The sequence below is a fragment of the Hibiscus syriacus genome, unplaced genomic scaffold (assembly GCF_006381635.1).
Source record: "Hibiscus syriacus cultivar Baekdansim isolate YM2019G1 unplaced genomic scaffold, ASM638163v2 tig00110956_pilon, whole genome shotgun sequence".
Taxonomy (NCBI): Eukaryota; Viridiplantae; Streptophyta; class Magnoliopsida; order Malvales; family Malvaceae; genus Hibiscus; species Hibiscus syriacus.
In genome coordinates, this window is record NW_024062932.1 from 378,081 (window position 1) to 397,395 (window position 19,315).

General features: G+C 34.6%; 2 protein-coding genes across 2 annotated transcripts; both read left to right on the forward strand.

The window, feature by feature from the left end:
* Positions 1-1,092: 1,092 nt before the first annotated feature.
* LOC120148367 (DNA polymerase epsilon catalytic subunit A-like) lies at positions 1,093-13,631 on the forward strand. Its single transcript, XM_039161515.1, is given in 32 exon segments — positions 1,093-1,398; positions 1,502-1,567; positions 1,652-1,737; positions 1,992-2,585; positions 2,773-2,864; positions 2,923-3,361; positions 3,881-4,229; positions 4,594-4,648; positions 4,725-4,867; positions 4,946-5,403; positions 5,930-6,077; positions 6,151-6,348; positions 6,437-6,511; positions 7,456-7,646; positions 8,193-8,376; positions 8,471-8,519; positions 9,044-9,192; positions 9,313-9,414; positions 9,506-9,589; positions 9,805-9,879; positions 10,180-10,239; positions 10,366-10,570; positions 10,573-10,615; positions 10,692-10,740; positions 11,176-11,336; positions 11,434-11,500; positions 11,992-12,090; positions 12,254-12,294; positions 12,296-12,422; positions 12,519-12,716; positions 12,835-12,938; positions 13,238-13,631. Coding segments are annotated over 32 exon segments (5,217 nt in total). The 5' UTR covers positions 1,093-1,233; the 3' UTR covers positions 13,599-13,631.
* Positions 13,632-16,880: 3,249 nt separating this feature from the next.
* Positions 16,881-17,636, forward strand: LOC120148268 (zinc finger A20 and AN1 domain-containing stress-associated protein 3-like). Its single transcript, XM_039161432.1, has 2 exons — positions 16,881-17,014; positions 17,101-17,636. The coding sequence occupies exon 2, from the start codon at positions 17,116-17,118 to the stop codon at positions 17,605-17,607; it is 492 nt and encodes a 163-aa protein (XP_039017363.1). The 5' UTR covers positions 16,881-17,014; positions 17,101-17,115; the 3' UTR covers positions 17,608-17,636.
* The last annotated feature ends 1,679 nt before the right edge of the window (positions 17,637-19,315 follow it).

The following is a 19,315-nucleotide window of genomic DNA, read 5'->3' on the forward strand; positions in this document are numbered from 1 at the left end:
TTTTTCTATGACCTATCATTTATTATTATTGGCCTATATGATTAAAATCAAAATAATAAAATTAAAAAACTAAAATCATACTCCATGAACCTTTAGACTCAAATACTAAACTCAAACTCTAAATTTTAAATTACAACCCCTACTCCATCTTCACTCTTCACGATAACACCTCCCATGCATTGTACCTTGTCAAGTGCATGGCTTATCATGTAATTTAAGGGTTATGACTAAGGATTATAAAACTGATAAATAGTTGGATTTTGTTGGTTGGACATTGACAATTAAGAACAATGAAAACGCCAATATTTGTCTAACTTATATTTGAAACTTAGTACCAAGATATTGTTATTGGAGTTACTATCGAGCGAGAAGTATTATCGGCATGTTGTTTGAGTATAACAAGCCTGTTGAGCTTGTCAACATTGCTTGGGGTTTAGGGTTTTTCAAACATAGTTTTTGTTTGATGGTTATGGTTTATTTTAGTTTGGTCTTTAGCCTTATTTTCATGTTGCTTAAAGTTGAAACAGTGAGAGGGAAGGTATGACATTAAGGTGTTATCATTGAGAATGGAAGTTTTAATTTGAAATTTAGGGTTTGAGCTTAAATTTAAGATTTTGATTATGAGGTTTAGGAATTGAGTATAAAATTTATGAAAATGATTTTGGGTTTTTTTATTTATTTTAATCGTATGTGGAAAAAATAATAATAAGATAAGTCATGTCATAAAAATATTAATAAAAGAAGTTAGAGGGACTAAAGTAAGAGTAATTATAGAGTTTAGTGATTAAATTATAAAATGTTAAACGTAAATGACTAAAATAAGAATAAGACAATAGTTGAGTGATGCATGATGTAGTTTACTCTCTTTGTTTTTGTCGATGGGTATCTAATTTATATCGTGGTCGTTCATTTTAATTTAGTGCTATTAAGGAAAATGATCGAAGTCAAAGGGACTAGAGGTCCAAAATAAATAAATGGGTTGAAGCCCATAATCAAGGGCATTTGGGTCATTTAGTTTCTCATAACAAAATCGCGGGAAAACGCTATATCCCTCCCTCCTCCCCCGTTTCAGCCTTCAGTCACCGCCTGAGATTTTGTTCGTAAAATACTCTTCTTATTCTTTTTGAAAGGAAAGTAGAAAACTTCTCTTGAAATAACTAAAAATTAGTCCCTTGTTTTGTTTACCAACTTAGTTATAGGTTGCTAGAGAAACCAAAAACACCACCGCGCAAAATGAATGGCGGAGACAAGCGACGGATGGACCGTCTAGACCTTCGGAGATCGAAGAAGCAGAAGAATCAAATCCGCAGCGCAGAAGAGGAGATCGAGTCCAAGCTTGGCTTTGATCTCTTCTCTGAAGGCGAAAAACGTCTCGGATGGTTACTTACTTTCGCTTCGGTAATACGCCCTCTTCACTGTTTCCAACAATTAAACAAAATGAGATTAAAATTTCATAGTTTTGTTTGCACAAAAATGGATGTCATAATTTTTGAATTTGCAGTCATCTTTGGAGGATTCGGATGCAGGAAAAGTATATAGTTGCGTCGATCTTTATTTTGTTTCTCAGGTAAAAATAAAACTTCTCGTTCGTTGATGAAACTCACTTTGAAAATGTTCATGTTTTGAGCTTAAATTTTAAATTGAAATGTAGGATGGTTCTTGTTTTAAGTCAAAGTTCAAATTCCGACCTTACTTTTACGCAGCTGCAAAGGTCAAATCCGGAGGGGTTGGAAGATTTTAGGCCAATTAGCCTAGTGGGGGATTATATAAAGTTCTTTCTAAGGTCTTAGCTAGAAGATTGAGTTTGTGTATTAATGATATTATTAGTCCGTCTCAATTCGCTTTCATTCCGGGTAGAAACATATTGGACTGTTCGTTTATTGCAAATGAAAGTATTGACTATTGGAGAAAGAAAGGGTTGAAGGGAGTTGTCTTCAAGGTGTATTTCAAGAGAGCATACGATTCGGTTGATTGGTCAATTTTGTTGCAAGTAATGAGCAAAATGAGGTTGGTGACAAGTGGAGGTCTTGGATGTTTCAATGTATGTCAACAACCACGGTTTTGGTTAATGGGTCACCTACGGAGAAATTTAAAACAGCTAGGGGACTAAGACAGGGATGTTCGCTTTCGCCTTTGCTGTTCAATTTGGCTGCGGAGTTGTTGCATTTGTTGTTAACTAAAGCAGTAGAAATGAGACTGTTTTCGGGCTTTGATTTAGCAGTTCAAGACAGGGCATTCAAGTTATCACATCTACAATTCACGGATGATCTTATAATCTTCAGTAAGGGTTCCATCCGTGATTTGAGGAATGTTAGGAGAGTGTTACTAATTTATGAGCTTTTGGTGGGGTTGAAGTTAAATTTAGTTAAAAGTAGGATTTCTGGTATTAATGTTGAGGATGGAGAGTTGGCTACTTGGGCAAATGATATTGGCTGCTCGGTGGGTTATCTTCCATCAGATTATTTAGGCTTACCTTTGGGGCACAGGAGGAACTCGGCTGCTATGTGGGAGCCAATAGTGGCGAGATTTCATGCGAAATTGAGTGGGTGGATGGCTAATTCCTTGTCATTAGCAGGAAGGGTGGTGTTGGTTAAATCGATACTATGCTCTCTCCCCGTCTATTTTCTGTCCATTTTTAGAATTCCAGCTTCTATGTTACTAAAACTTAATTCTATCATGGCTTCATTTCTGTGGGGGGTTCGACAGATAAGAAAAAAATCCATTGGGTCAACTGGAAGTTGGTTACTAAATCAAAAAAATTGGGGGGTCTAGGGATCCCAAACTTATCACTGTTGAACAGAGCTTTGCTAGGGAAATGGGTATGGAAGTTTGTATCAAAAAAGAGGCCTTGGTGGAAGAGAGTGGTGTGTGGTGTTTATAATCTGGATTCAAATTCCATTATGATGGGGAATTCCTGGACAGGTCGTGCATCGTGGATTTGGAAAGGTGTGGTTAAAAACTTCTTCAACAATGATGGTTTTGGGGATTGTGTTAGACGGAATATGCGTTTGAAGACAGGGAATGGGGTAGCTGTGGAGTTTTGGAATGACGTTTGGTTGGGGGAAGTTCCTTTGAAAGTTTTGTTCCCTAGACTTTTTGTTCTTTCTAACAATAAAGAGGGCAAAGTGATGGAGTTTGGGGAGAATAATGACTCGGGGTGGGTGTGGGACATCCAATTGAGAAGAAATTTGGCTGATTGGGAATTTAAGCAATGGTTACAGTTGATTGCTATGTTGAATAATATCTCCCTATTTATTGATGTAGATGATTGTTGGATTTGGTTAGGGAATGGAGAGGGCTGCTATACAGCAAAATCTTGTATCAACACCTTCATTGATCAAGACGAGTCTGGGCAGAATCAGTAAAATTGGGAAAAGCATATTTGGGTAGGGATTGCACCTCCAAGGGTGGAAAGGTTTGTTTGGCAAGTAGCGCATCAGAGATTGCCGGTTAAAGAGGAATTAGTGAAGAGAGGAGTGACAAAGATTATTGATCATCTATGTGTATTGTGTGGTAGTGAAGTGGAATCAGTTTCACATTTATTTCTGCATTGTAAGATAGTGTGGGGTCTGTGGTCAACATTTTTGAAGATGTGGAATGTGTCTTTGGTGATTCCAAAGCATATCATTGATTTTTTTATTTTGTGGGATGATTTAATGCCTAAATCTTCGATCTGGAAGTTCATTCCAAGGGCAGTGATGTGGTCAGTGTGGAAATGTAGAAATAAAATTATCTTTCAGAATGGAAAGTTGGATTTGGTCAGACTGTTTTTCATCATTCGATTTAGAGTAGCTTCCTGGTTTGTTGCAAGGTTCAACGATGTGGTTATTCCTTTAGATTCACTAGTAGGTGATTTAAAACTTGCTGAATGTTGATTTAGAAATGAAATTATCTTCTTGCTGGGTTCCTCCCCGGATGGGTTCTTAAAGCTAAATGTTGATGGAGCGATGGTATCGGGCTGGGGTAAAGGAGGTATTGGTGGTCTGGTTCGGGATACTAAAGGTGTGTTGCTTCAGTGGTTCTCTGAACCAGTAGGGGGAGGTCCTCCTATCATGGCAGAATTGTTGGCGATTAAGAGGGGGCTGTGTCTTATGGAAGAGCAAGGTTATGTTCTTAATAAGAGGTTTATTTTGGAAACTGACTCTATTAATGCTTTGAAGTGGATCAAGAATCCGGGTTTATGCCCCCCTTTGTTTCTATCCTTGGTGAACGATATAGTTGCGCTGTTGGCAAGAAAGGATATTATTATAAAGCATATTTTGAGGGCGGCAAACTGAGAAGCTGATAAACTAGCTAAAGATGGGATAGGGTGATTCTTGGTTTATATTGGTTATGTTGTTTTGTAGGAAATGTTATATTCTGTGTTGTAAGGTTGTTGAGTTAAGTCTTATGTTCTTTCATTTGGAGGTTTGGGAGTCTGTTAGGCTCTATTTATGTATTATTGTTTTTATGAATAAAATTCTCTAGGCACTCTTTTCCTTCTTCCTTAATCCTTCATGTTACTCACATAACATGGAGGATTAGAAGGGGTTTTTTTAATGAGGCCACTATTCTATCAAAAAAAAAAAGAATTCTTAATGTTGATGTGAGCAGGGTACACCCGTCAGTGAACGTGCTATTCCTGTTGCTATATTCGAAACTGATACTGGTTAGTTCTGTTATTTTTAAACTCAGTTCTCTTTTTAGTAGACTAAATGAAATAACTAATGGCTTCTAATTTACAGAAATAATGAAGTTCTATCTGCGCAAGTGGTGCAAAACTTCTTCAGACGTTGGCATACGCTCTATTGTTGATTGGTCGTACTACAAGCAACGGCTTAGCTCGGCAATTCAGAAAATAATAACTATACCTGCCGCAATGCAAAAGGTTTCTTTATTTGTTTAGTATCACTTACCAGAATAATCTCTCCATTTGTGGCCTGCTAAAATTAGTTGGATCTTTTAGGTTACAAATCCTGTCCCTAGGGTAGCTCATCCTGATTGGCTGCATAAAAGGGTTCATGAGAAGGAGGATAAATTCCGTCAAAGGAAGTTGATTGATATCTTCGGCTCATCAGTCAAAGATGATAAAGTGAAAAAGACTAGTGATGATGTTCTCGCTATTGACGTGGTTGGAGATCTAGAAGACTTCCAAAACAAAAGAGGAAATTCGAGGAAAGGACCTATACCAATTGTTCGTTGTTATGAAGTCCTTAAGGATCAAGGTCCAATCAAGGCAGCTGCCCAAGCCAATACAAAACAAAATCAAACTAATCATAGAGGAAGTGAGCAACATTTGTCATCAATATTGCAGCCAAGTGTTCAATTCACTGAAAATATTGACAGAAATGTCGACTATCAAGGATGGCTTGAACTGAAGAAGAGGAAATGGAAAGATAATCTGGAAAAGAGGAAGAGGCAAAGGTAGTTATTTTGTTGCTTATAGATATAGACTATTTTATTAGTTGCGTTGAGCTCCTGTGTACAACCGGTAATTTTTTGGGGGAAATAGATTACATATACTATGCTTATGTCACACATTGTCCTTTCTTATTATGTGATTCCATTAAAAGAGACTAGACACTAACTAGAACTTTTATAATGCAAAGTTGGTGAGATAGAGACACATGCTTGTTGCTACTTCTATCTAGAAGGGATGAATTCTATGGTTTAACCAAAACTTCCATTTTGTAACACATATTCCTCTGATTATATGTTTATAGAAATGCATATCATTGTTTTTGACATGTTTAATTTAAGAAAATTCATAATTCTACTAATTGGTTGGATGTTGCACTTCGAACTCATTGAATGTAATCTTGTTCAACAACTGTCAAGCATGCATTCTAGTTTCTGTTGTCTTTGTCAAGGATTATGGTAATTGTAGTGTATATATCAAAAAGTTTTTAATGTTGTAATATATTTTGTAAAGTGTCATTTTCTTTGGTAGGTTGAGTAATCTACGAACATCACATCATGCCGGTCGCACTTCTGAAATGCCAGGTGCCGTGGAAAACCATAAAGATGCCTCTGGAAGAACTGGTGTTGGTTCATATTTTAGAAGACATGAAGTATCACTAACTAATTCTTATTGGCAGGTAGTTTAGTTTTCTTCATGGAGAAAATGCAGCTGGAATGCACTTGATCACTTTATCTTCCTTTATGTTTCAGATTATACAGCTAATTCCAGGTTCAAAGAATGGCCAGTTTTCTGCTTGGGTTGTTGTTGAAGGAATTATGCTTAAGGTTCCTATTACTGTTCCGAGAGTGTTTTATTTGAACTCTAAAGCAACTATATCAGAAAATTTTCCTGGAAGACGGGTAAACAAGACTCTGCCTCATGGAAGGCAGAGCTATAACCTCTTCGAGGTAAGTATTTTGATGTTTCTTTATTTAATGTTATATTGTCCCTCCCTTTATTTATTTCACATCGATATGATTTTTGAGATTTTAATAGGTTATAATTGATGAAGATCAATTTAAGACGGAGAACAAGAAGCTTGTTGCTCTTCTTGCTGATCCAGAAATTGAGGTGCGCTATTCATTTTGAGGCACAATGCAGACATATAGATATATATGCTTTGGCTTCTTTTTGATGTTATGTTTATATGTTGGTTGTTCTCATTGTGTTAGTGAACTTTGAATTCATGCTGTACGTTAACTTTTTTATTTTGTGATCAAGACCCATTTTCCATTTTGTGTTATCTCAACTTGTTTACTTTTAACCAATCAATGACTTGTTAAAATGTATATTCTCTTTTGTGTCATGTTCTTGCTTATCAAAGGTAGCTTAAGGTGCCCGTTGTCTTGGGTCTGCGACACTATTCTTAAACCACCTTCCTAGAAAATAGACAATTTATTCCATGTGCCTATGACTTATAATGTATTTTGCATTGCTTATAGGTCATAACAATGTTCCTTTGATGATATTGCTCCTTCCCTTGTTAATACCTTGTTGGTTATCAGACACGTTATGTTTATATGTTCAACTAGGCTATGGTAAACTTGAGGAGTAATTTTCATTGATGAGTATGTTAGTATAAAGAACCTAGTTAGCAATGGACTGCAATACAATATGTTACAGAATTTTATATTCCAACGTCTAGCACTGTGATTTTGACAGAAGGCCCTTTATGGCATGTCAGCAATTTCCTGTCTAAACAAATTATTACAAATGGAACTTTTTGTTAGGCAAAGAGGTTCTTAACACACTTTTGATAGTTCCCTTTTGTTTCTTTTCTGATACATAATGAGCTAGAATGTCAATAATAATACTTTTGCATATTGTGGTTTTGCAGTTGCCACTTTTACCCTTGAAATCTGTTATACCTATGTCATAAAGTTGAACCAACTATGAGCTAGATGTTGCTTGAATTTAATTTGTACTCTTATAATCTCTTGTACGTTTGTTGGATGCCTATTTAAAGGCTTTATCATCTTTATCTCTAGTTGATTAGAATGGATTTCTTTGATCAGGGGATTTATGAAAGGAAGATTCCGTTGGAGTTTAATGCTATTCTTCAGCTTGGTTGTGTTTGCAAAGTAGATAAAGCCACCAAGAAACGAAATGCCCAGGATGGCTGGAGTCTGAGTGAATTGCACATGAAGACTACAACAGAGTGTGCTTATCTGGAGCAGGCAATCTCTTTCTTTTACCTGTATCATAGGTAATTACAGTTCGTTATTTCTTAGACTGAGGATTTATTATATAAAAGGAAATGTTGATTTAGTAGTTTGACTGCAACATGCCTTGTTAATTTTGATTAATTCAGAAAGCATGAAATTCACTGCTATTTTGAAATTTAAACTTTTTAGATGTTCCATCACCCAGAGGTAAAATATAATTTATGAGCTAAAGCAGTAGAAATTCAAGATTTTATACATTATGTTACAAGTCTTGGTGCCAAACAATTTCTTGTCAGACCACATATATCCCTTATTGTTGTGATCTGCAGAACATATTTATTCCTTGTAGTAAAGCTACCTATTTTTTCAAACAGAGAAAAATTGCAATAATGAATATACCTTTGAGTATGCATTTACGTTGTGGATATGCAGACTTTTACCAACTTCTAAATTCTAAATTTCTTTTATTCTATGATTTTGGACAGTCTATAGCTGAACCTTTAAAGTAGGAAAATTCAACACCAAATCGTCTTGAGCTTCTTTTTCATTCTGCCTGTTGTCTTACATTGTTGATTTTGCTGCTTCAGTATTTGTGAAGGCCGTGCCATATATGCTGCCTATTTTTCTTCATCAGGAGCAGTGCATGTGGTAGTAGTTAATCCTCACCGTGAAAATGAAAGTATATCTCCATATATCCTCGAGAAATATTTTCGGGAAGCTTGCCAGGTTTTGTCTATTGAACCACCAGCTCGTAACGGTATTTCTTTCAAGGCAAGTTTGTATTTTCTTACTGTAGCTTTCCTGCTCTATTTCTCGGTTATTTTTTCTCTTATGTTTATGTTATTCTTGTATTTACTTATCTCAGGTGAACTATGTTGAACATGTCAAGGAAGCTGAAAAAAATTTACAGTCTTACTAATTATACTTTATCTGTGATTTTTCACCAATTATTACAATTTGATTTTTAATTATTTTCTCCTGGAGGCTTGTTCTGATATATATATATATATAACTGTCTTTACTATAGTAGCTACATCTGACATTTTCCAGGGATAGCAGGAATTGAAAGTTCTGATATAAACTCTTACTTTCTTTTCTAACTTCAAGTTATTAAAGGATATTTTAGAATCTGCTGTAATTGAGTTTTTGTTAGGGAGTCTAGCATCTCTTTTGTTCAAACACAAAGCTGAATATTAAAAGACAATGCTACTACAAAGCTAATTCATTTTATGATCATATAGGTCTTCACTATACTTTTTACCTTCATAACTTTTAGGACATTGGTTAAAAAGGGGAAAAAAGATTGTGACAAGTAATTTGAGCATTTTTCATGACTAAGTACTAACCGTTTGTCTAGCTAAGAGGTTATCGTCTTGTGTACAATATTTTTCTGGTTTTATTTATTTCTTTGTTTAAACAAGCCTTCATCAATGAACTACTATGTTTCATGACAGGCATGAACATCAAGGTCCTATTCTTGCGGTCATTGAATGCCCAAATACTCAAATCATGAAGTCAGGTGTACGAGCTCTAGAAGATTTCCCTTGTGTGAGCATACCTTCAAATGCTCGTGATAATGATTATCAGGTAGCTGAGCTGTGGTTGAATGGCTATTTGATTTGCTTATTTTTCTTTGCACTTACTAATGCGGTGTGACATTGTCAATGTCTAAACTCTTTCTTTTTTTGCTGAATTTTCGTGATCAAGCTTCTTGTATGGCAACAAACAGCTGCAAAAATTGCGATGCAACGGTGTTCTGCATCATCTCAGTGGTTAAGTGAGAGGATCTCTCTCTCAAGATATGCACATGTAATACTTTTACATCCATGTCTACCTTACCTATTTTTAAATATTCTTGCTTGTGAACCTGGACGCTAATGTTTTAAATATAATTGAACAGGTACCCTTGGGCAATTTTGAACCTGATTGGCTATTATATACAGCAGACGTCTTCTATTCTAGGGCTTTGCGAGATCAGCAACAGGTTTTTCTATGGGTCCTCTTGATAGTTTAAATTCTAATATCATGGGATTTTGTTTCTACTGCACTTTTCCTTTTGGGTTTGGTGGTGCTAATACTATAGTTAAGATTACTGGTTGATGTCTTAGGCAAACCAAAGCCTTTTCCATTTTTTAATCATGCCTTGCATGTTTCATTATAGTTATCTCATTGAAACAAAATCAAATATTTATTTCTTAGGTACTTTGGATTTCCGATGATGGTGTTCCTGACCTAGGAGGCATTGGTGAAGAAGATACATGCTTTGTTGATGAGGTTAGTTTGACCCATGTTTAGGCAAGTAGCAGGGATAATCTTTGCCTTCTGGGTGCTCTACTGAATTTATGGCAGATTATTGTTAGTCTCTGGGACAGAGATTTAGTTCTGCTTGTAACTGGACTGTGGCTCCCCTTTTATCACTATGTGAAATTTCTCTGTAATGAATAACGTCTTTTCATCTAAATTGTCTTTGATGAATTTTATTTATTTATTTATTATTATTTTTTGGTGGGGGGATAGAGTGGTTTGACGGCCAATTTTATACAATGAACTTACTTTTTGGCTACTTTTAAATAGGTCTGTCAACCTGTTATCACATACCCTGGCGCATATCGAAAAGTTTCTGTAGAGCTAAAGGTCCATAACATCTCTACTGTTTGCTTCTTTTCTTATGCATATATTTTGCAACTTGTTACAAGGATGGCATAGTCTGGTTGTTAATCAAGGTGATTGTAAATAAGCAAGTTTATTGTCTGTATTCAGATTCATAACTTGGCTGTAGATGCTCTTCTTAAAAGCAACCAAGTGAATGAAATGGAAGGAGGAGCTTTATTAGGATTTGACCAAGACATGCATTCTGGAAATGAACAGTGTGGTTTTGATGAGGCTACCACATGTGCAGCTGTATTTCGAGTCATGAAACAACTTATACAAAGGTGCCTTGCTGATGCAGTTTCCTCAGGAAATGTGTTGCTGATGCAATATTGCAACATCTATATCGGTGGCTTTGCAGGTGGTTTCTTACCCCCACCCGCTTTTTTTCCTTTCATCATTGTTTCAGTTGATTATATATTTTTCATTCAATACAGCCCTCAGTCAAAGCTTCATGATCCAGCTCTTCACCGCATACTACACAAGGTATGTACCATTTGGATACTGGGAAATCTTTGTCCGTCAGTAAATATTTACGGGTGGGAAATTGGACTAAATGTCACTCTTGCCTGATAATCTTGGTTTCTTTGTGCTTGATCAAGTGCTTTATAATTTTTCTTCCAAAAGTAATATTAATTTGAGGAGATTTTTATTTATAAGCTCCTTATTCTTCCTCTTTCCCCCCTAGTTAGGCCTTTAGATAAGTTGCAATGAGCTTGTTACAATTAAAATCTGCTTTATTTATCGCCTATTCATAACTGCTTTCTGATAGTTATTCTTGGGAAAACGTGGTAATTCTTCTGGTTTGTGATTCTGCTCTTCATAACTGCTTTGTGATAGTTATTCTTGGAAACATTTGGTAATTCTTCTGATTTTTTATTTGTTGTTCATAAATGTCTTCTTTGTGTCTAACACGTGCAGGTCATGCAAAAGGTGTTTGCTTTGCTGTTGTCTGAATTCCGCAAATTGGGTGCGACAATTATATTTGCAGACTTCTCAAGGGTTATCATTGACACAGGAAAATATGATATAACAGCAGCTAAAACTTATTGTGATAGCTTGCTTAAAGCTCTGCAGAATAGGTTGGTGTTTGACTAGAAACTTCCGAGTAGACTTCAATTTTTTAATTTTTTTGGTGCATTTATTTATATATTTAAAAATTTTGCGGTGGATTGATAGAGAACTATTTGAATGGATTGAGCTTGAGCCGATTCACTTCTGGCAATCCTTGCTATTTATGGATCAGGTATTATTTCTTCTTATGGTCTAGTAATTTTGTTACAGCATGCATGATCTCTGTATGCTGTTATAATATACGATTAGAACCACTCTTTTAGAAATTATGTCTTGAGAATATAGCCTTAATAAAATTTCAATTTCTTCAGTCCGAACCTGATTAGTGTGAACTCTCCACGAGATTTTATTTGTTGTACCTGTATTTTCTACATTTTGGAAATTACCAATCTGATCTCAAAGTGGTAGGCTATTGGGTGGAGTTGTCCGCATGGTTGTCCTATAACTTGCATTGCTCATGATTTGCTGTATTTCACATGCCTTCAGTTGTATTGCTTTACTTTCCCGACTCTAATCCAAGTTCTGGAATAGAGAAACTGACTAATGAAATGGTTCAAGTGCTTTTGAATCATATTGCCTAAATAGTCTAGAACTCGAGATATTTGATGTTTTCTGTCTACTCATTCATGTAAATTTATGACGATGTTGTTTTGCCTTTGATAGTATAACCATGGAGGAATCTTGGCCGGATCTCATGAAAATTCAGAAGTGGATATTGTTTCAAACTGGAATATTGCTCGGTATTTACCTGAGAAGATTCAGGTATGCTAAATTCTGTACCCTTTTCCGCTCCATCTTATATACGTCGAGTATAGGGATATCATAATTATAATACAATTGAGTTTACTTTCTCCGTGTCAACAATGCCATACAAACCTCTGTTGCATTTTGTACTTCACTTGATTATCATGTCGACTTTTGGCAGGACCATTTTGTTTTAATTGTCTCCGAGTTTTTGCATACTCCTGGAATATGCACAGGAGCAAGCTGCAAATAGAACATCCTCATCGGATGGCAGCTTATGTACTCCATCAATCACAATTACAGCTGCCGAGGGTTTTGAAGCCCATATTGTAAAATATCTCAAAGATCAGGTTTGAATTGGGAAGATAGTGGTCAAATGTTGTTCAATGCTTTGACTTGTTTCTTGAAGTTTCTCAATGAGATTAATTTGTGTGCATGCTCTACAGATCAGCTCCCACTTCACAGAAAAACTTCTAGGAATTGTTCGTGATATTGTGCTTCATTTGAAAGGGTTGAGTGGATCTGGAAAAGTCGATCAACAAAGTGGGCATAAGGTTCCTCACAAAGGAGATGCTGCTCTAGAGTTTATTAAGCATGTCTGTGCCGTTCTGGCCCTTGACCACAGTGTTCAGCATGATGTTCTGGTAACAGCCCTTGCTAATTATCATGTTTCTAATTTTTTAATCGTGTGAATTAACTCAAATACTCAATTAATACTGTCATAAAATAAGTAATAGCCTTCATCACGTATCGTTTATACAGGTATTAAGAAAGAATCTACTGAAATATGCACACGTCAAGGAGTTTGCTCCAGAAGCCGAATTTCATGATCCATGTCCTTTCATTTTACCCAATGTGATTTGCAGGTATACAGATTGACGCTAGACATCTTTATATTTTGTTACACTCGTCTCGATGAGACTATTTAATTGCTTGTAACGGTTAATGTTTATGGATGGAAATGTGTTAATTTTGTAGTTTCTTAGATAGATGGTTCATCTATCTTCTTGACGAGAATTTGCAGTCTTTAACATGTAATTTTCTTAAGGGTGTTGAACATGCTTAAGAACATTCTTTATTTTGACTTGGATATCCGACATCTTATTGATATGCAAAAATTTTACCCTTTTTGAAACTTGCTGCTGATTTTGTACTACTGTGGCAGCTATTGCAACGATTGTAGAGACCTGGATTTATGCCGGGACTCCGCTTTACTGGCTGATGAGTGGTGCTGCGCTGTCCCCCAGTGTGGGCAGCCGTACGACCTGGAGGTGATGGAGAATGCACTTCTGCAAATAGTACGGCAAAGAGAAAAACTGTATCATCTGCAAGATCTAGTGTGCTGTAGATGCAGACAGGTGAAAGCGGTACATTTAGCGGAACAATGTGGGTGTGCCGGCTCTTATAAATGCAAGGAAGACGCAACCGAGTTCCGCAGCAAAATGCAGATATTCTTGAACATAGCCATTCGTAAAAAGTTTCAACTCCTCCAGGAGTGTACCTCATGGATCTTACAAGTCAACTAACAGTCATCGAGTTCAATATAATTCTTTGAAAAGGTACATGTATTTTTATTAGATTTGTTTACTAAAAATGTATGCGTTGGAAATGTATCACGCATGTAGTCCAAAAACTTAAAAATTGAGTCATTGGGGAAAAATTGTCTTGATTAGCTCGTTCTACTATTTTGAGAACAACTTAATGCCCCATGTAACCCGTAAATTCAATCTATGCATCACGACTAGGTCTAGTGAATTGTATTAAAACTTTTCTAAAACATTCTCGAATCCTTTTAAATTCAAGTAATGTAAAATATATCACAAGGCATCATGTCCATGTGTGAAATATCAAATAACTAGTATGTAGAAATTCATATAGCAGTAGTAAAGCATAATTTATCATATAACGAGTATAACAAAATATAGGTACATGTAACCCATAGAAGATAGAAACATTTCAACAAAAAGTATGGTACGAAATATGTTGACCCTTCAAGTGTTAGGTCTATGAATATCTATCTAAAAGTATTTGAGAGGGGAAATGTTTGGGGGTGTTTCAATAGTGCATAATAAATTACAATGGTAAATTTCATAATATAGTTCAGTAAAAATTTCTTAAAAGTGATAGTAATGTTTTCGATAAAATCATATAGTTACCCTATACTCTTATACCATATGTTGTTCCCTAGGCTCATTGGGCGTAGGAGCTAACCTAAGGGAGTATTTTGGGACTTTAAAGTCTATTCAAGGGAGTACCTTGGTGCCTAAGAGTTTGTCCAAGGGTTGTCTTAGGTCCGTAAGGATTTATTAACTTGATTAAAGCTAAACTTCCATATTTCAGCCTACTCAGATAATATCTATATAAAACAAATCCAGTAGCAACGATAGTTCCATGATCCATAAGTCATACACATTTATATTTTCCAGTAAAAACATATAACTATAGATCATGTATCAGGTTCGCATAATCCATAATCAGTAATTCAAGGAAACATGATATCTATCAAGTAAAACATCTATAAATCAATTCAGGTAAACTATCATATTTTAGAACATATCAAACACGTGTCTGGAGGAGAAATGACAAAAAAAGATGAAGAAGAAGGATTTCGATATTTTCTTTTTGGTTAAAATTACACAGGTTCTTTCACCTCGTTCATTGCTGCTCTGTCTGTTCGGCAATATCAAACATGATTTAAATAAATATAATTAAATTAATATTAAAAATTATAATAATATTAAGGGTTAACTACTTCAAATACCACCAACTTTTAAGTGTTGACTCGTTTATACCACAAACGTTTCAATTTTGCCAATTTTAGCATTAACGTTTATTTTTTAAGTACAATTATATCACTTCGCCGTTAATGATTTAACAACACAATGACATGGCAACGACATGCCATGATGTCGTTGACTTGGATAACTTATCTAAACGAAATCGTTTTGACGTTTCTATTTTAGTGCTCAAAGGACTCAAAATGATGTCGTATTGCTTGAACCCTAATTTTCCTAAGGACTAAACTCAAGTTTTCCCATTATTTTTTCTCTTCTTCCTCCTCGTCTTCATCTGCATCTCATTTTCCATGGTTTTCTTGACAACCAAATGGTCACCATCTGACATCTTTTGGATTCCTCGTCGTTTCTCTCGTCAGGACGACCATATCCTTTTTGGGTCACCATCTTCACTATGATATTCATCGATAAATTCGAGAACTTGTCCTTCATTTGAACGACTTCGACGGTTTTATTTGCTTTAAAATCGGTGCATATGTTTCTGATGCACTCATTGGCAAATTTTGGATCTTTATTCTTTGATCCTTGTCAATTATCTTGGTATATATATATCATCGTAATGTCATGCATGTTTAACTAAATTTCAAATATAATATTTGAACATAATCAATAAAATGTGATTTCAACCACTGATCGGTAGGAAATGATAATCACGATGCTGACGACTTTACTTTCACTGCTGCAACCTTCGCTGTAAGCTAACAAAGAACTATAACTCAGCCAATGTATACCATACAACAACTCCCAACTCGGCGTTTTGGTTATCGAGATATTTTGGTTATCCATAAAAAAAGGCAGAATCAAACCTTGTTGTGTTCCCTTCATCGTCGATCAATTCGATTTGATGATCGAAAAAGGGCGAAAAGAAAACAAGAGTTTTTACAATTTATACTGCACCACTCAAACAATCATCTTGATGATCGCTCAAAGCACTCAAACGATCATCTTGACGATCGCTCAAACTATTGTGGCTTATATCCAAAACGATATTAGTTGGGCATTAGGGCTTGAGATCCCAATGCTTTGCTCGGCCGTCGCCATTATTTTGTTCTTCATCGGAGCGAGATTTTTTGTATATATATAGATCCCGAAGGAAGTGTTTTCACCAGCATTGCGCAAGTGTTCGTCGCTACAAACAGAAAACTCAAACTTCATCTTCTGATAATGGAGTCGATGGTCCGTTGAGGAGAATTTCTCAGATTTGGCGATGAACAAAGGCGTTACTGTCAGATGATGACCGTTTGATTGTCGAGAAAAATATGAAAAAAGAGATGCAGATGAAGTTGATGAGGAAGAAGAGAAAAAAATAATGGAAAAATTTGAGTTTAGCCCCTAGGAAAATTAGGGTTCAAGCAAAACATCATTTTGGGTCTTTTGAGCATTAAAACTGAAACATCAATACAATGTCGTTTAGATGAGGCATCCACGCTAGTGACGTCACAACATGCCATTGTCAAGTCATCGTGCCGTTAAATCATTAAGGACAGAGTGGTATAATTGAACTTAAAAATAAATGTTAGTGCTAAAATTAAAAAAAAATAAAATTTTGGTGGTATAAACAAGTCAACGCGTATTTGAAATAGTTAACCTAAGATTAATATAGATTAAGAACATACCATGCCCATTAAAAGGACAACAGTTTAAGATTTCTCCATTGTCATGATCATATTATTTATTATTATATGGGAAAACGGGACCCACTTCCAGAGCAACGTTGCGTCATTATGTTTCGATTTGGCCGTCTCCATTTGGGTCCAAATTGGAGTCCCAACTCAACTCTCAATCAACCATGATTATTAAAAGGACTTATAAAACAAAGCAGAGGGCAAAATTAACGTAGCTTAACGGCTAAGTATATATTATAGTTCAGGAGCCAATGGCCATCCGAAATTGTTGTGGCCGTTCAATTTATGCTTTTTATGGTAAAATTGAATTCACACCGTTTATTTAATTTTAACGCCTAATATCCTTATTTTATTTAATGGACCCAAAATAAAGAATCCCCCCCTTTCTTTCTGTTCTTCCCCCACAAAAAAAGATCGATTCCTTTCTCCCTTCCCTTTCCTCCTTTACTTTCTCTTTCTTCTTTCTCTTATGATTATAAGAAGATTTCGGTTTCGTATCTTGCTCTGAAACTCTCGTCTGAGGTGAATTTTCTGTCCCTCTTTTTTCTGGATCTATGGCTTTTTATTTGTTTTCCTTTTGTTGAATGTTTTTGTTTTTTGGTATATAGGAGATTGAAAAAGATATGGCGGAAGAACACAGATGTCAAGCACCACAATTATGTGCAAACAACTGCGGATTCTTTGGAAGCCCAGCGACTCAAAATCTCTGTTCTAAATGTTATCGCGATCTTCAGCTCAAGGAACAACAATCTTCCTCTGCCAAACAAGCGTTTAATCAAACATTCGTTCCTTCTTCGTCGTCTACGTTGCCATCTTCATCATCGACCGAATCTACGTTGCGGGTTTCCTTGGCAGCGGCGAAGGAGGAACCATCGGCGGCAACAAAGCAAGCGGCGGTGGTGGAAGAGGAGGTTCAAGCGAGACCAAACAGATGCTTGAGTTGCAAGAAACGCGTGGGGCTCACGGGGTTCAAGTGCAAGTGTGGGATGGTTTTTTGCGGGATCCATAGGTACCCTGAACAACATGCTTGTACTTTCGATTTCAAAGGGATGGGAAAACAACAAATCGCCATAGCTAATCCTCTTATAAAGGGTGAGAAGCTTCAAAAAATATAAATAAAAAATTATTGAAGAAGAAGAAAAGGGGAGGGGGTTTCTGTCTGTCAAATCTGCAGAATTCGGGTCGTCGATGAACTGATGAAATTTAGATTGATCATTCAACTAGTAGAAAGTATTTTAGATGGTTGTTATCGTTCCTATATAAATGGTACTTCTTTTATCGTTCTTATATATATATATGTCAATGTTGGTTGTTACATTTGAATTTTGATTAATATTTTCACTAATCCAGAAATAAAAATAAGAGATTAATAAGTTAAAATTTTATTTTACATTTAAATGGGTGGAGTTTCAATTTAATGATGGAGATGTTTTGAAAATTTTAGAAGAAAGATAAAAATTCATAAACTTGTCTTTTATTTAAAAATAAAAACTAGGTGGAGATCTAATAGGTAAATTCCATGAACTTCACTTGGTTTCCTAATTTTTAAAAATTAGGTGAATGATCAAATAGGTAATTTATCTTAAAATTTGAAAATGAGTGATCAAAACATTATCATAAATTATGATTAAAAATAATAATTAGATGATTAAAACAAAAATTAAATAATAGGTAATTGTAAAATAAGTAATTTATTCCAAAATTTAATTTATCTACTTATATTTATATTATTATTTTTAAGAATTTAATTAAATAAAATATCATCAATTGATCTAATACTGATTTTGTAAAAAAATTAAAATATTTTCATTAAAATATATTATTTTTAATAATTTTTTACTTACTACTAATATTTAAATAAAAAAGTAAAATTTTCTACTTCAATAAATAAATAAATATGAATAAATTTAGGGTAATTACACGAGTGGCCATTCAACTATTGTCTCCTTTTATTTTAACCATTGATATTTTGATTTTGTCAATCAGACTAGTCAACTATTTAAATACTTCAATCAAGTCACATGTCTTTAGCATTTAACATAACATAGTAGGTGACGTGATAGTTGAAAATTTTTGGTATATTTACATAATTGGTCTCTATTACTTATATATTCTATCAATTTGGTTTTTATCACCTTCTGATTAGTGAAGAACGAATCTTTTTAATTTATTTAAATTTATTAAAATTAAGATCAAATTGATAGAGTATATAAGTAACATGAACCAAATATGTAACTATACCAAAATTTTTAATAGTCATGTCATTTTCTCCCTTAAATGTTAAAGAGAAGTGACTTGATTGAAGCATTTAAATAGTTGAATAATCTGATTTATGAAATTAAAACATTGGTGGTTAAAATGAAAAATGGATAATAGTTGAGTGGTCACTTGTGTATTTTACCAATAAATTTAAATATAAATCATTACATGTCATTTATTAAATAAATTTTAATAAATGTATGAATATAAAGTATTAAAATCAAGGCTAAATTATGTGTTTAGTACCTAAACTATCAGTTTTGATCTATTTTAGTATCAAAACTTTTAACATTTTTAAAATCATACCTAAAATTTAGTTTTTATTTTATTTTAGTACCTATCGTTAAAAACTTTAGTACCCGCTCAAAATTTAACATTAAGTTTTGAAAAAAAAAATTAGGTACTAAAACAGTACAAAAATTGATAATTTAAGTACTAAATGAATATGTGTTAAAATGAAATAAAAATTAAAAGTTAAGTATAATTTTAAAAAATAAAAATTTAAATACTTAAAAATATTAAAATTAATAATTTAAATACTAAACGTTAATTTACTAAAATCAA

Excerpts from the sequence above, each read along its gene's own strand:
- LOC120148268 (XM_039161432.1), top strand. The coding sequence starts at position 17,116 with ATGGCGGAAGAACACAGATGTCAAGCACCACAATTATGTGCAAACAAC.